General features: G+C 40.0%; 1 protein-coding gene across 1 annotated transcript; it reads right to left on the bottom strand.

Annotated features, from left to right (window-relative positions):
- Positions 1 to 2,510: 2,510 nt before the first annotated feature.
- LOC117526560 lies at positions 2,511 to 5,766 on the bottom strand. Its single transcript, XM_034188623.1, has 4 exons — positions 5,715 to 5,766; positions 5,272 to 5,610; positions 3,775 to 3,941; positions 2,511 to 2,693 (listed from the first exon to the last, which is right to left on the bottom strand). Exons 1-4 carry the CDS (start codon positions 5,764 to 5,766, stop codon positions 2,550 to 2,552), a joined length of 702 nt encoding a protein of 233 aa, XP_034044514.1. The 3' UTR covers positions 2,511 to 2,549.
- Positions 5,767 to 16,027: the final 10,261 nt, after the last annotated feature.

Genomic DNA, 16,027 nt, shown 5'->3' with positions numbered 1-16,027 from the left:
AGGCTGTCATTCTCAGCATCTGTGTGGATGTTAAAATCGCCCACTATAATTATCTTATCTGAGCTAAGCACTAAGTCAGACAAAAGGTCTGAAAATTCACAGAGAAACTCACAGTAACGACCAGGTGGACGATAGATAATAACAAATAAAACTGGTTTTTGGGACTTCCAATTTGGATGGACAAGACTAAGAGACAAGCTTTCAAATGAATTAAAGCTCTGTCTAGGTTTTTGATTAATTAATAAGCTGGAATGGAAGATTGCTGCTAATCCTCCGCCCCGGCCCGTGCTACGAGCATTCTGACAGTTAGTGTGACTCGGGGGTGTTGACTCATTTAAACTAACATATTCATCCTGCTGTAACCAGGTTTCTGTTAGGCAGAATAAATCAATACGTTGATCAATTATTATATCATTTACCAACAGGGACTTAGAAGAGAGAGACCTAATGTTTAATAGACCACATTTAACTGTTTTAGTCTGTGGTGCAATTGAAGGTGCTATATTATTTTTTCTTTTTGAATTTTTATGCTTAAATAGATTTTTGCTGGTTATTGGTGGTCTGGGAGCAGGCACCGTCCCTACAGGGATGGGGTAATGAGGGGATGGCAGGGGGAGAGAAGCTGCAGAGAGGTGTATAAGACCACAGCTCTGCCTCCTGGTCCCAACGCTAGACAGTCACAGTTTGGAGGATCCAAAAAAATTGGCCAGATTTCTAGAAATGAGAGCTGCTCCCTCTAAAGTGGGATGGATGCCGTCTCTCCTAACAAGACCAGATTTTCCCCAGAAGCTTTGCCAATTATCAATGAAGCCCACCTCATTTTTTGGACACCACTCAGACAGCCAGCAATTCAAGGAGAACATGCGGCTAAACATGTCACTCCCGGTCTGATTGGGGAGGGGCCCAGAGAAAACAACAGAGTCCGACATTGTTTTTGCAAAGTTACACACCGATTTAATGTTAATTTTAGTGACCTCCGATTGGCGTAACCGAGTGTCATTACTGCCGACGTGAATTACAATCTTACCAAATTTACGCTTAGCCTTAGCCAGCAATTTCAAATGTCCTTCGATGTCGCCTGCTCTGGCCCCCGGAAGACAATTGACAATGGTTGCTGGTGTCGCTAACTTCACATTTCTCAAAACAGAGTCGCCAATAACCAGAGTTTGATCCTCGGCGAGTGTATCGTCGAGTGGGGAAAAACGGTTAGAGATGTGAACGGGTTGACAGTGTACACGGGGCTTCTGTTTAGGGCTACGCTTCCTCCTCACAGTCACCCAGTCAGCCTGCTTTCCCGACTGCACGGGATCTGCCAGGGGGGAACTAACGGCGGCTAAGCTACCTTGGTCCGCACCGACTACAGGGGCCTGGCTAGCTGTAGAATTTTCCACGGTGCGGAGCCGAGCCTCCAATTCGCCCAGCCTGGCCTCCAAAGCTACGAATAAGCTGCACTTATTACAAGTACCGTTACTGCTAAAGGAGGCCGAGGAATAACTAAACATTTCACACCCAGAGCAGAAAAGTACGGGAGAGACAGGAGAAGCCGCCATGCTAAATCGGCTAAGAGCTAGTAGCTGCGCTAAGCTAGCGGATTCCCAAAAACACACAAAGTGAATAATGTGTAAATAATCCAGAGGTGATTCAGCAGAAGGAGTGCCCCAATCAAGGCACCAAACAGGCCATGAAGCAGCACAGGCAACGCACGACAACAGCGAACGCACGACAACGGTGCTAAAATAAAATTAAAAAAATAAAAAAAATAAATAAATAAAAACGAAAGCGTTAGCAAGCTAGTTAGCTTGCCAACGCTAATGAAAGTTAGCTGATAAAAGTGCTCCGTTGCGATGTTTCGACCGTTAGAGGTCTTCCTTAGGCATTGGAGCACAGTAAAAAAGTAAAAAAAAAAGTAAAAAGGTAAAAAAGTAAAAAAGTCTTGAAAAAGACTGTTAGTTCAAGTCCAAAGCAGCAGGTAGCAGTCTCTGTGTAAACAGTCCCAACAGAGAGCCAAAATTCTGATGCAATCTCCAACCAACCAGCTTTATATGATCACAGACTTCCTGTACAGCCATAAAGTCACACAGAAACCTACAGCTGTGTCCCCAGCAGTACATTGGCTCAATCTCTCATTCACTGATCGAATTCAAACCAATCAATAATCAAACCTACTGATACAGATTTATGCATATTAAAAACTGTTCCTGTAATATTGTCATATATTTGTCTGGGCTCCAAAACTGATGCCCCTTTTCTCTGCAACTACAGCCATTATGTGTTGCAGTGTAAATTGTACAACCCACTAATTTGTTCCCAAAAATCCTTTGTGAACATTATGACCCCCTACAGTACAAGTGGAACAGGACATGTCCTCTACATATCTGAAACAATATAATTTATAAAACCTCAAATATTTGTATTTGATATTGGTAATATATAGAATGTATTATTATTGTTATTATTATGATGATGATGATGATGATGATGATGATGATGATGATGATCCAGTATCTTGGGGCCATTGCTTCTCTCAAATATTTGCAGAAAAGAACACACTACAAGCTGCACCTCGGGGAACAGGGCGTCTGATCCATTGCTGGTCGAGGGTGGAAACCATTTTTGTTCATAACTTCGTAAACAAATTCCCCAGAGGTCTGAGAGACGCGTCTTCTTGTGAAAGCTCTCTGCCGCAGTTTTTCCTGTAACAATTATTATTGTTGAGTAAAGTCCAGTGTAACACTAGAAAATGATATCATCTAGTACTCAGGACATACAAGATAATACCTGCTGTGATCCTTAGTCTTCATAAGATGCTTGAAAATATCAAGTGTATACTAGATAAAATCTGGCTCATACTAATACAATAACATGCTTTTGGAGGGCAGTATGCATTTTCAGTGTCCCTCCGTCCATGCCCAGTCGCCCAAAATGACAGATATTTGCCCGAGTTAGACAAGGGCGAATATCTGTCATTATTATCACTTACTGAGATACACAACACGTGGAATCACATTAACAATATTTAATGTCATTTCAAAATGCACGACACCCAGCAAACGTGTATATAAAAAGTTGGCTCACTTTAACTTTTGTCCTGTTGGCTGGTACCGTGCTGCTCTCCAAATTCGCCAATGCGTCCTCATCAAACTAGCTGCTTTGGCTGCTGTTCATTGTCATACTATCCATGAGAAAATCATCTGGAATATCCATACTGGGACCAACACACACTTCTTACCTTGTCATGTTATCGTCTGCGGACAGTTCTTGGGTTGCGCGTAATATGACGTCATCACTTTATGGACAGCGGGCGGGTATCTCAATACCTGCCCGCTACCCAATACCCGCCCGCTACTGCGGGCAGGTATGGACAGGTAGTGTAAATGTAAATCTATGCTACCAGCCCAGCAACGCCTCAGTAAGTGATAATAATGTGCAATATCAAAGATAATAACTGGTGCACACTACGTAAAGTCTAACAGTCATTAGATACTAGATAATGTCAAATATAAACTTCTCATGAAACTAAAATATTTCATTGAGAACTAGTTCATGCAAAGCCATGAAGAAAATCATTTTTTTTTTTTAAACAAGTTGAATCCACATTCACATCTCAGGTGCAGAAGGCATTCAGTGGTTTTAACTGCAAACAGAAGATCACAATGAGGCAAACCACATGTACTGCCTTTGACTGAGATGCAGCACCACACATTTCAGCAACATCTGTACATAATCAATGCAAATACTGCAAAAGCAGTGTGCAGGAAAAACGGATTAACTCACCATCAGGATGATCAGCAGGATGAGGATGATGGTTACCATGACAGTGATGGTGCAGGCCGTGATGATAATTAACACCAAAGGGCATTGTTCCTGAACTGGACAGTGCAGTGAGTCCAAGTCACTGGAACCTGGACCCGCCGTCACCGATCTGATGCATGACACTGTTTCTGTATGAAAGAAATAATGCATAAAGTTTATCCATTTCATTCTGCTGAGGTACCCAGAGAGTGGAAATCTTACAGACACCTTTTGTTTTCCACAACTTTTTTGTTGTTGGCATCCAGCTGATAAAGAAACTGTTAAAGATGTTTTTCCTGCAAAATATAAATGATCAAAATGAAAGTAAATCCTCCAAATGTTTCCACAGGAGCAAGTTAAAATGATAACAGACGTCCATTTATCTAAATCAAATATATGAATCACCGATTGTTTATGTATGAATGTGGTTTGTGATAGTTTCTCCCCTTTAATGTGTCATATAAGATCAAACTTGACATTTCCTAATGTCAGTGGTGGGCACAGATAACCAAAAAATTAAGTTTGATAACAGATAATAAGATAACTGAAAAGTTATCTTTGATAAAGATAAACCGATAAACCACCCAAAAATGTATAATGTTCACTTTCAAAGAAGGAGAAAAAAATATGTTATTGCACAGAGAATTTTTTCCATATTTTATTAAATACATCAGAATGTTAAATAAAGCAACAGAGTTATTAAGATTAATAAACACCTAGCTGTATTTACTGGGTGTAGTTTTAATTGATTTAACTGGCTGAGTTTTTAATTGGATTGCATGTCAGTCAAAGACCAAACTTGAAATTTAAAATTATAATTTTTCTCCCAGAGAAGTTGATTTTCCACCATTTTATTAAATATAGCATTAAATTAAATAAAGGAACAGTTTCTTTTAAGATTAATAAACAGTTCTACAAACAAAACACAGAATAAAAAATATTTTAATTGATTAGCATGATCATGAATGCATAGTTCATTTAACACTATTCAGTCTTAATAATTAATAATTGTAATAATTTAATAATTTTTGCAGTATCTTTACAGAATATTTTTATTTATTCCCTTCTTTTTTGTGTGGTACCATTGATGATGTGAATTTTGCCAAAATTATTGGCTTATCTGTCATTAAAGAATCTTGCAAATACTTGATAATATTCTATAATATTCTTTTACAAGTAAAGGATACGTAGTTACCTGTTAAAAGTATACACTTAAGGAAGAGTAAAATACTCATATGGCTGATTTTATTATTAAACAACATTATACTCTGGATTATTGTTGTCAACATAAGTAGCCTCAAAAATAACCACATATTGTGTCTAAAATTTTACTCTATCAAATATCAGCTGTAGTTATCAGACAAATGCAGTGGAGTAAAATGTACATTAATGTACACTAATTAATTTACTCTGATATTTATAAGTATAAAGTAGCATGATGATGTTACTTAATAATAAAGTCCAGTACTTCCAACATACCAGTGATGAAAAGTATGTGATTGTTGCATTCGATTAGGTCATTTGATAGACGTTTGTGGTATTCACAGGAGTAGAAGCCGGCGTCGAGCGCAGTCAGGTTGCTGATGGTGATGGTGTTTTTTGTCAGAGATCCTACAGTTTTAGTCCTGTTGATGTATCTTTTTTTCTGGGTAATAATGTTTTCATTTGTGTCCATTTTGGTGACATAGTACAGCACATGTTCCTTCTGGGATAAAGTATGAACCAGATACATCCCGAATGGCTCGCTGATGGTGCCGTGACATCGTATGAAGGAACAGTCGAAGGTGACGCTCTCCCCAGGCTGAGAGACAAATGTTTCTGTCAAAACAATCAAAAAATGTCATTACACAGGACAAACCAGAGAGGAAACTAAAACAGTGAGCCTCTTATTGAATAATATCACCAATAGAAAATGGACCTACCAGCATTAACAGAAAGACAGAAGAACCATGTGGACCAGAAGAGTGTTGACATCTTTCAATGCAGCACCAACTCAGGTGATAACTTCTTACAGTCGCACAAAAGTACAGTCTGTGGTAAAACAGGAAACGTGTTTGACTGCAGACTCTGACTCAAAAATAAACTTCAGTCACGGCATCTGGAGCCTGTGGTGATGAATGTGACCTTTAGTCTTTACAATCATGAAGAATCAGTCAGTGGGTTCACTAAGAGCAAAGTGAAAACAAAAAGGGGGACCCACACATTAATTGTTTAAATAATAATGTAACAATAATAATACATATAATATTATTATTGTTATTAAAACAAAAAGGGAGACCCACACATTAAGTCTTTAAAGCAGAATGATGCAAATGAGTTCTTTTTGATTCAGTGATATTGTAGTATAAGGTTCTGATATTTGATCAATTCTGTGCAAAATTGCATCTCTTCATCCTTGACTAACACACAACCCTTCCAACATGTATAATCCATATTGGCTCAAAGTTATTTTAACAGTTATGTCCTATAATAGGTATGTAATGGTATCTTTCAAGGCCATCCAATGTCAAATGTTATGTGACCAATGGAAAGGTGAAATATGACTTCATATTAGTGTTTAATAGCAGCCATAGGTGTATCTTTAACCATTTACTTGAAATAGCTATTCTAAATTTCCCCAAAATATAAATATTTGGCTGAAATTGTTGACCTTGTCTAATTTTGCTAATGCTGCAGTCAACAAGTTAGGCTATGCTGTGCAGATTGTGTATCTTAACTTAAGCCAGTTTATATTTCCAGCATGGTTTCTTTATACACATTCACCTGTCCATCAAATATTGATGGAGTTAATGGGAATGGTCCGGCCCTTTCCCTTCATTTTGTGCAATGTAACATCTACTACTATAAGCAACTGGTTCAATGTCATATCCTGAAGCCTATGTACCCAAGGGTCTTGAAATGGAGCAATATCTCCACCCAGTGGACATTTGCCATTAATGCAGATACAACAGAATTTTGCCAAGAGTTGTAATACTTACAATATATACGTGTGACCACCATTAACTTTGGGAATACATTTTAAAAATATCAAAAGACTTTATTACCTGATACACCATGGTGGATTAGTGGTTAGCACTGTTGCATATTCAGGAGGTGGTGGCGCTGCTCTTGTGGGGACACGCAGCTGGTGTTCTCTGTGCGTCTATTTTATGTTCTTTTAAACCTGTTTTAAGTGTTTGGTTTTGGAAACCTGTACATTTGTGATTTGTTTTAACAGAGTCCCTGCTGTAATGGAGTTGCTTTATCTCTTATTCGCATCGTTCATTGCGAATTTTACCTGGAGTTATGAGCACTCCCAAACAATCACGTATACACGGGAGGCTCTCATAGGATTAAGACGGCACTGTCTAGCTGGGAATGATCCTACACACTCTTGGCTGGTATTGGTATATTTTGTGGGTCCCCTGTGACCTCCTCTTATTCCGCGCGTCCGTTGATTTGAAAGAAGGTATTAACCAGTCATTTAAATTTGAACACAATTACTCTGAGGGCTAGTCCACCACTCAGAGATTTATTGAACAGGATTTAAATGTCACAAATTTTGACAGAATTTAAGTTTTACAGAATGACTGAGATAAACAAAAACATACCCAGAAGTTCTGAGGGTCCCAGGAGCTGCGAGCTTCCAACCAGCAATCTGGTGTCCCAGCAAGCTGACAGCAAGGAGGAACCCTGAACAGTGGGCTGGCATTTAAATTTATACCCTAAGCTAATACGACATCTTTCTGCTAATCTTGGGCGTTGTCCTTCGTCTGGGTGGTCTTGATCCCTCTTTTTCGTGGCATGGTCCTACCCGCACGCGCTGTGAAGTCTTCTGATAAGGTTTTCAGGCAACAACTGCTAACTGAAAAACTGTCAGCAAGTTACATCACAAGAATGTTTGCACATTTCAAAAACAGCATTCAAATATATAACTCAAAATGTATTTAAACATTTGGATATCGCGTGATTAACCTTAGCTATTGTTTACATGTTTAATAAGCATTAATATTTGTTATTCATTATGCGTATATGATTAATGTATCTTTCTACAGCAACAAGCTCGATTAAAATGTAAATGATCACTTCAGAACATTTGAACACACTCAAACAACACAATATATTCTTAGTTCAATAAAGGATAAAACAGTAAACTGATTCTGAATAGAGAAAGAAACACAATTGGTTAATATTAAAACATTCAAATAAAACTATTTATCCTTCACTGGTCAAAAACTTTACAAAAGATTTATCTTTTGTATTTCGGGAGAGCTTTGGGAAGCCGAGATGTCGGACACACGGACGGCGTAACTTCAGAGTAAGAACCGTATTCCTCTGCCTTCTATGATTATGGCAAATGTCCAGTCTTTGAGGAATAAGACTGATGAACTACGGGGAAATGTTCTTCATTTATGGGAATTCAGGGATGCGTGTGTCTTAGCATTTACTGCGACATGGCTGTCTGATTCGGACTGTGACCCTTCTCTGGAACTTAGTGGCTTCGGTGTTCCTGTGCGTCTGGATCGGGACAGTGAGCATGCTTGTACATAAACCGCAGATGGTGCAGTCAAGTAACTGTGCGTCAGCGGCTGTGCCTACCTGATATTGAGCTTTTGTCTGTGTCACTGAGGCCATTCTACCTCCCAAGGGAATTTCCTAAAATATTCATCACGGTGGTCTACATCCACCCCAAAGCTGACGTCAGATCTGCTTCCGACACAATCTTTAAAGTGATATACGACCTGCAATCTATTTCTCCTGATGCTCCAAATTTTATTTTGGGGGATTTTAATCACTGCAATCTTAAGAAATCACTGAATAATTTTTATCAGTATGTCACCTGTCCTACAAGGTGCAACAAAACTTTAGATCATTGTTATGGATCTATTAAAAGGGGCGTATAAATCTGAGGCAGGACCCGCACTGGGCTCTTCAGATCATAACACTGTTCACCTCCTTCCCATGTATAAATCTGTGCTGAGGAGGGAAAAGACTTGCAAAAAGCAGGTCAAAGTCTGGAGCAACGACAGTTCACTTGCCCTACAAGGATGCTTTGATTGCACAGACTGGTCTCCAGACTGGTCTCTATTCCAGGAGGACTGCTCAGATATTGATGAACTTACTGATGTTGTGTGTAGCTACATCTCATTTTGCAGAGACTCCGTGATTCCTTCTATGGAGGTAAAAAATGTTCCTAATAACAAACCATGGCTCTCTAAAGATATTAGGGGACTTACTCACAAATGGAAAATTGCCTTTAATATGGGTGATGTCCTTACAGAAAGAAAATTAAAGAAGGAAGTGAGGTCTGAAATAAAAAAGGCAAAATTAAGGTATAAAGATAAAATTGAGGCTGAACTGAGCAGTAACAACCTGAGGAAAGCCTGGAATGGAATGAGAACAGTGACAGGATTACTGAGGAAGGGGAATGACAAAATTTCATTGGATGGTTTTACTTCAGATAAAGAGTTAGCAGATGATTTAAACAGATTTTATCTTTGATTTGAAAATCAGAATTTTATTGCACTTGAGCTGCACAAAGTACCTAAGCTTTGGAAACATTCAGTTATTGTTCCAATACCAAGAGTGGCTCCCCTAAAGTAAAGATCATCAGGTCGGAATTTTTGTTAAATGTTGAACAACAGCTCGACCCACTGCAGTTTGGATACAGAACTGGCAGAGGTGTCGAGGATGCAGTGGTAACATTATTGCACTTCTTGTTTAGGCATTTGGAGGGGCAGAAGACACGTGCCAGACTCTTATTTATAGACTTTTCCTCAGCATTCAATACCATCCAACCCTTTCTGCTTGCTGATAGGCTCCTCCATCATTTTAAACTTGATCCTCACCTGATTAGTTGGATAACTGACTTTTTAACTCACAGGTCACAGTGTGTGAGAGTTAATGGTGTTTTTTCTCATGTGCTCTCCTCTTCTACTGGCTCTCCTCAGGGTTGTTGCTTGTCACCCCTGCTCTTTATTTTGTACACTAATGAGTGCCGTAGCTGTGTCAGTAACAGACACATCTTAAAGTTTGCTGATGATACAGTTACGAGGGTAGGCTGAAAAGTTCTAAGGCTGACTATGATGCAGTTGTCGAATTTAACAAATTCAGGGTTATTTTTGTACATAGTCTCCCTGTAACTCCACACACTTCTTCAAGCGGTGCTTGAGTGCTTCGATTCCCTTGGCATAGAAGCTTTCATCTTGAGAGTCAAAATAGTCCTCAACGGCAGCCATCACCTCATCATTGCTCCGATAGTGCTTCCCAGCCAAGTTTTTTTTTCAGGTTTGGGAACAGATGAAAGTCCGAGGGTGTCAAGTCAGGGGAGTATGGTGGGTGATCTACCAGTTCGAATCCACACTCGTGGATAGTGGCCATGGCCACTGTTGACTTGTGAGCTGGGGCATTGTCTTGATGGAACAGCACCCCTTTCGTCAGCTTTCCTGGTCGCTTCTTTTTGATAGCCTTGCGTAACTGTCTCAGTAGGTTAGAATAGTACTCTCCATTTATGGTTTGTCCCTTTTCAAGATAGTCCATGAACACAATGCCCTTGGCATCCCAGAAAACTGAAACCATGACCTTCCCCGCAGACAAAACGACCTTGGCCTTCTTTGGAGGTGGTGACCTTGGGTGTTTCCACTGCATTGATTGTTTTTTGTCTCTGGTTCAAAGTGGTGAACCCAACACTCATCCTGGGTAAGAAAACGTTCCATGTAATTGGCTGGATCCTCTTCAAATTGATCAGGCATCAGAAGACGTGGCACCCACCGAGCTGACACCTTTGACATTCCAAGTTATTCATGCAGAATGTGTTCAATTCTCTCACGGGATATTCCCACAGCATCTGCTAGCTGATTAATCATCGATCATCTGTCGTCCATCACCATTTCATGAACAAGGTCAATGTTTTTCTGGGTTGTGGCTGTTGCAGGCCGCCCAGACATTGGGTCATCTTCAAGGCTCTCTCTGCCCCTCTTAAATTCAGCTGCCCACTTCTGCACTGTAGATATGGTGGGAGCTTCATCCCCTAATGTAGCAACCATATCCGCATGAATGTCCTTGGGCTTTAACCCCTTCTTATGCAGGTACTTAATCACACCGCGATGCCAGATTTTGTCCATTTTTGCCATTTCCCTCTACCACGAACTTTCAAACTTGGCTATGAACCAGAAACTACCTCACAACCTGGAAGAAAAAAACACAGTTAGTCATCAGAAGAGTTGAACTTAATGCATGCCAAGTTTTAATGAAATGGCATTTCTCCTTCTTGGTGAGCCTTAGAACTTTTCAGCCTACCCTTGTATTGTTAGTCTTCTTCAGGGAGATGAGCAGGACCATGGGCCTGCTGTTGATGACTTTGTCTCTTGGTGTGAGGAGTCTTTTCTGGAGTTGAATGTGTCAAAAACTAAAGATATGATTATTGATTTTAGGAATTAAAGATGCTGATGTTGAGATGGTGGAGAGCTACAAATATTTGGGTGTGGTCTTTGATAATAAACTTTGCTGCGAACCTCATGTTGAAGTTATCTCCAAAAAGGTTCAGCAAAGATTGTTCTTTTTGAGGAAGATGAGAACCATCCAGGTTTCTTCTGAGATGATGACTCTCTTTTATAGAGTTTTATTGAATCGGTTTTGACTTTTTGTATTTTTGCATGGTTTGGAAATTTGAATTGTTCCAATAAGAGTCATCTTGGCAGTCTTGTCAAAACTGCTGGAAAAATCTCAGGAAGTCAGCAGGCAGAGGTAATGTCTATTTGTAACAGACAGGTCCTGAGAAAGGCTAATGCTATTCTGGATTGTCCTAGTTACCCACTGAAAAAAGAGTTTGAGCTTCTGCCCTCAGGCCGTTGTTTTAGGGCTCCTATGAGGAGGACTAAAAGATTTCAGGTCTCAGTTATCCCCAGTGCAATTTCATTACTTGATCGCAATTAGCCTTTGATGTTCTTGTTTATTTTGCAGTACTATTGCTTATTTGCACATCCACATATTGCACTTTTGCAATACTTTGTTTTGGCATGGATTCTGGATTGAATATTTGACATTGTATGGGTATTGTTTTTATTGTTTTATTATTTTTATTATGTTTGATTTTAGACTTTTAATTGGGTCTTATTTTCACTGTTAATATTGTTGACTGTTAACTTTGACTGTTAACTTTGTGTACCTTGTCTTTTGTGTGCTCCTGCTGCAACACTGATTTCCCTTTACGGGACAATAAAGAAATTCTGATTCTGATTCTGATATTCTCCCCATGCTCAAGTGGGTCCAGTCCGGGTCCTTCGCTACCTCCCACATCCATACAGTTTAGGTGAATTGGAAACTTTAAATTGACCGTAGGTGTGTGTGTGTGTGTCTGTCTGTCTGTCTGTCTGTCTGTCTGTCTATATATGGCCCTGTGATAGACTGGTGTCTGGTCCAGGGTGTATGCCATCTTACACCCTATGACCACTGGTGTAGGCACCAGCACCCCCATGACCCTTAATTGTAGTAAGTGGGTATAGAAAATGAATGGTTTACCTGAAGTGTTTACACTGTGCTGTAAGCACTTACACCACCCTGCGCACACGCGCACACACACACACACACACACACACACACACACACACACACACACACACACACACACACACACACACACACACACACACACACACACACACACGAAACAGGAACTGCTGAAAGAAAGAAACATCACACTCACTTGTGGCCAAAGTCCACTGGACATCTATGAAGAATGTGTGAGGTGGTGATGCAAGTTTCTGTTTGAAAACCCCAAACAAGAGCTGCTGGAAGGATTAAAAAAAAATACACAACAACAAAAAAAAAAATCCAAAACTGTGCAAATTTTAGAGGAGCTGAGCGAAGGGTGTGTACTTGAAGTTGTCCACAGTGTGTGGCTGTAGAAAGGACAAAATTGAAAAAGTATTGCTCCTGAAATCTTACTGAACATGTGCAGCATTAACTACTAGTTCACACATTTTGATTAATTTGTGCCCATGAGGTAAATACTGGCCTTTGGAAAAGGCGATGTGTTGATTCACATTCAGGTTTCTCTTCCAGCAAACAAAATCCATTCTGTGTTCAATAAGTGTATTTTTGTGTTTGCTATTATCCACAAATGCACAATATCATGCAATGCGACTTTTTTTTTTTTAGTCTCAGGTTTCGTGCACTCTTGGCAATTTGGTACAGCACAGATGCATATCATACACAGGAACTAATCAAATGTGAGAAAATGTATCTTTTGTGCACACTAACATGTTCAGCGCTGAGTTAAAAACAGTACATAATTACATGTTTATTAATCTACTCAAATTCTGCACAGGCCACAGAGAGGACAACCTGTGCAGCTTGTGCTCATCCTTCACTGCACAGATAGAGGTGCACGTGTTCCATGCTTCTTTTCAATTACTGTATCCTCATGTCACACTGCCTCTCCACACACATTTTTTTTAATGAAAGTTGCTTAAATGTCCACCCTAAATGAATTAAACTTCATGACCCCAGCACGTCATTCATCCATTTACTCCAATTAAGGGTCACAGGGGGGCTGGAGCGTACTTTCTGGATTGTGTTCTAAATCAGATTTTGATTTATGGTTAAACAGTTTTTGTCTTTAATGAAAAAGATGAAGAAAAAAAAACATCTTTAAACAACAGTCATTAGGAGATGACATATTCCCCCCCAACCCCCACAAATCAGTCATACCAAGTGTCAGGGGATCACCCAAGTACACACTTATGCTAAATATGAAATTAGTCAACTGGTTCTTGAGATATCGCACTAACAAGCGAAGACAAATGGACAGGCGGACATGCTGATTGCTATATCCTCCTATATTTCATACCGGGGGGATAAAAAGAGCATAGGTTGAAAATCCCAATTTTTTTATTTGATCATCCTTTTGTAGCAACAATTACTTCCAATATTGTTAATGAAATTGTGAGTTCATTACACTGTGAACAAGGGCAATCCAAGATTTCTGGCATCCACCAGTCCAGATCCGGATCACCTCCACAATTCAGTGGAGTCTTCCATTCCCAAATATCTATCTGTGGTGAGAATCTGTGGAGAATTTTTTTTTTCTTTTTTTTTCTTTTTTTTTTTATGTAATCCTTCAAAGCCTAGGGAAATCTTGATCCAGAATCTGGATCCAGATCGCCGCCAAAACTTAATGGAGTCTTCCATGGCTTAATATCTGTGGTTAAAGTTTCCTCAAATTAGTAGTTTTGACATAATCCTGCTACAGACAGACAGACAGACAAATAAATAAATGCCGATGATTTTAGGACGTCCTTGGCAGATGTCATAATCCTATTAACACATCCAACGGCAAACGTGATCGTAGTTACAGTAAAAAAAAAAGGAAACATTCACTTTGGAATTCTGTGACATTTGTTAAATGTCAAAAAAAGTCATCAAAACATTTTTATAAATGTAAACTCTACATAAAGATCTAAATTGATTTTACCACTAATTAAGGTAGCTGAGTGTGTAAGACATAAATGCAGAAAACAACAATTTACAATATAATGATATCTATATTATGATCCTCTGCAATAAAGGAAATACTGTGACATTCAATCTACAAATATTTGATTTTAGTCCGTTTCTGAGTCTGATATCAACCATCTGTGCCGTGACAGATCCACAGTGTTGGAAATGATCCATGTGTTTCTTTAGCTCCATGAACTTCTGTGTTCCTCAAACTGGCTCTGCAGACGTGTTCCAGCAGTAAATCCTCAACAGAAAAAAAACCTGTCAGATTTTCTGCTCCAACTTCCTGCAGTTATTTATTTACTAAAGAGGTTCTGGAGGTCATGGACGGTCTCAGACAACCCGGTCAGGCTGTAGCTCATCTTGAGAGAATTTCTTCTTCTTTTGTTTTAAGATTAACGCAGAACCACACATAACAAATAGTCCTTGTCCTCAAGTTTATATATATATATATATATATATATATATATATATATATATATATATATATATACACTCAAAAATATAAACGCAACACTACTGGTTTTGCTCCCATTTTGTATGAGATGAACTCAAAGATCTAAAACTTTTTCCACATACACAATATCACCATTTCCCTCAAATATTGTTCACAAACCAGTCTAAATCTGTGATAGTGAGCACTTCTCCTTTGCTGAGATAATCCATCCTACCTCACAGGTGTGCCTTAGACTGCCCACAATAAAAGTCCACTCTGAAAGGTGCAGTTTTATCACACAGCACAATGCCACAGATGTCGCAAGATTTGAGGGAGCGTGCAATTGGCATGCTGACAGCAGGAATGTCAACCAGAGCTGTTGCTTGTGTATTGAATGTTCATTACTCTACCATAAGCCGTCTCCAAAGGCGTTTCAGAGAATTTGGCAGTACATCCAACCAGCCTCACAACAGCAGACCACGTGTAACCACACCAGCCCAGGACCTCCACATCCAGCATGTTCACCTCCAAGATCGTCTGAGACCAGCCACTTGGACAGCTGCTGAAACAATCGGTTTGCATAACCAAAGAATTTCTGCACAAACTGTCAGAAACCATCTCAGGGAAGCTCATCTGCATGCTCGTCGTCCTCATTGGGGTCTCGACCTGACGCCAGTTCGTCGTCGTAAGCGACTTGAGTGGGCAAATGCTCACATTCGCTGGCGTTTGGCACGTTGGAGAGGTGTTCTCTTCACGGATGAATCCCGGTTCACACTGTCCAGGGCAGATGGCAGACAGCGTGTGTGGCGTCGTGTGGGTGAGCGGTTTTCTGATGTCAATGTTGTGGATCGAGTGGCCCATGGTGGCGGTGGGGTTATGGTATGGGCAGGCGTCTGTTATGCGCGAAGAACACAGGTGCATTTTATTGATGGTATTTTGAATGCACAGAGATACCGTGACGAGATCCTGAGGCCCATTGTTGTGCCATACATCCAAGAACATCACCTCATGTTGCAGCAGGATAATGCACGGCCCCATGTTGCAAGGATCTGTACACAATTCTTGGAAGCTGAAAATGTCCCAGTTCTTGCATGGCCGGCATACTCACCGGACATGTCACCCATTGAGCATGTTTGGGATGCTCTGGACCGGCGTATACGACAGCGTGTACCAGTTCCTGCCAATATCCAGCAACTTCGCACAGCCATTGAAGAGGAGTGGACCAACATTCCACAGGCCACAATTGACAACCTGATCAACTCTATGCGAAGGAGATGTGTTGCACTGCATGAGGCAAATGGTGGTCACACCAGATACTGA

This window comes from Thalassophryne amazonica, chromosome 15 (genome assembly GCF_902500255.1).
Source record: "Thalassophryne amazonica chromosome 15, fThaAma1.1, whole genome shotgun sequence".
Taxonomy (NCBI): domain Eukaryota; kingdom Metazoa; phylum Chordata; class Actinopteri; order Batrachoidiformes; family Batrachoididae; genus Thalassophryne; species Thalassophryne amazonica.
Note: the sequence above shows the minus strand (reverse complement) of the source record. Positions and strands in the feature narration are given on the sequence as shown.

Excerpts from the sequence above, each read along its gene's own strand:
- LOC117526560 (XM_034188623.1), bottom strand. The coding sequence starts at position 5,766 with ATGTCAACACTCTTCTGGTCCACATGGTTCTTCTGTCTTTCTGTTAAT. Across the intron at positions 5,611-5,714 it reads CTGTCTTTCTGTTAATGCTG|AAACATTTGTCTCTCAGCCT; the intron begins GTAGGTCCATTT and ends TTGTTTTGACAG. Across the intron at positions 3,942-5,271 it reads TCACATACTTTTCATCACTG|AAACAGTGTCATGCATCAGA; the intron begins GTATGTTGGAAG and ends TCTTTCATACAG.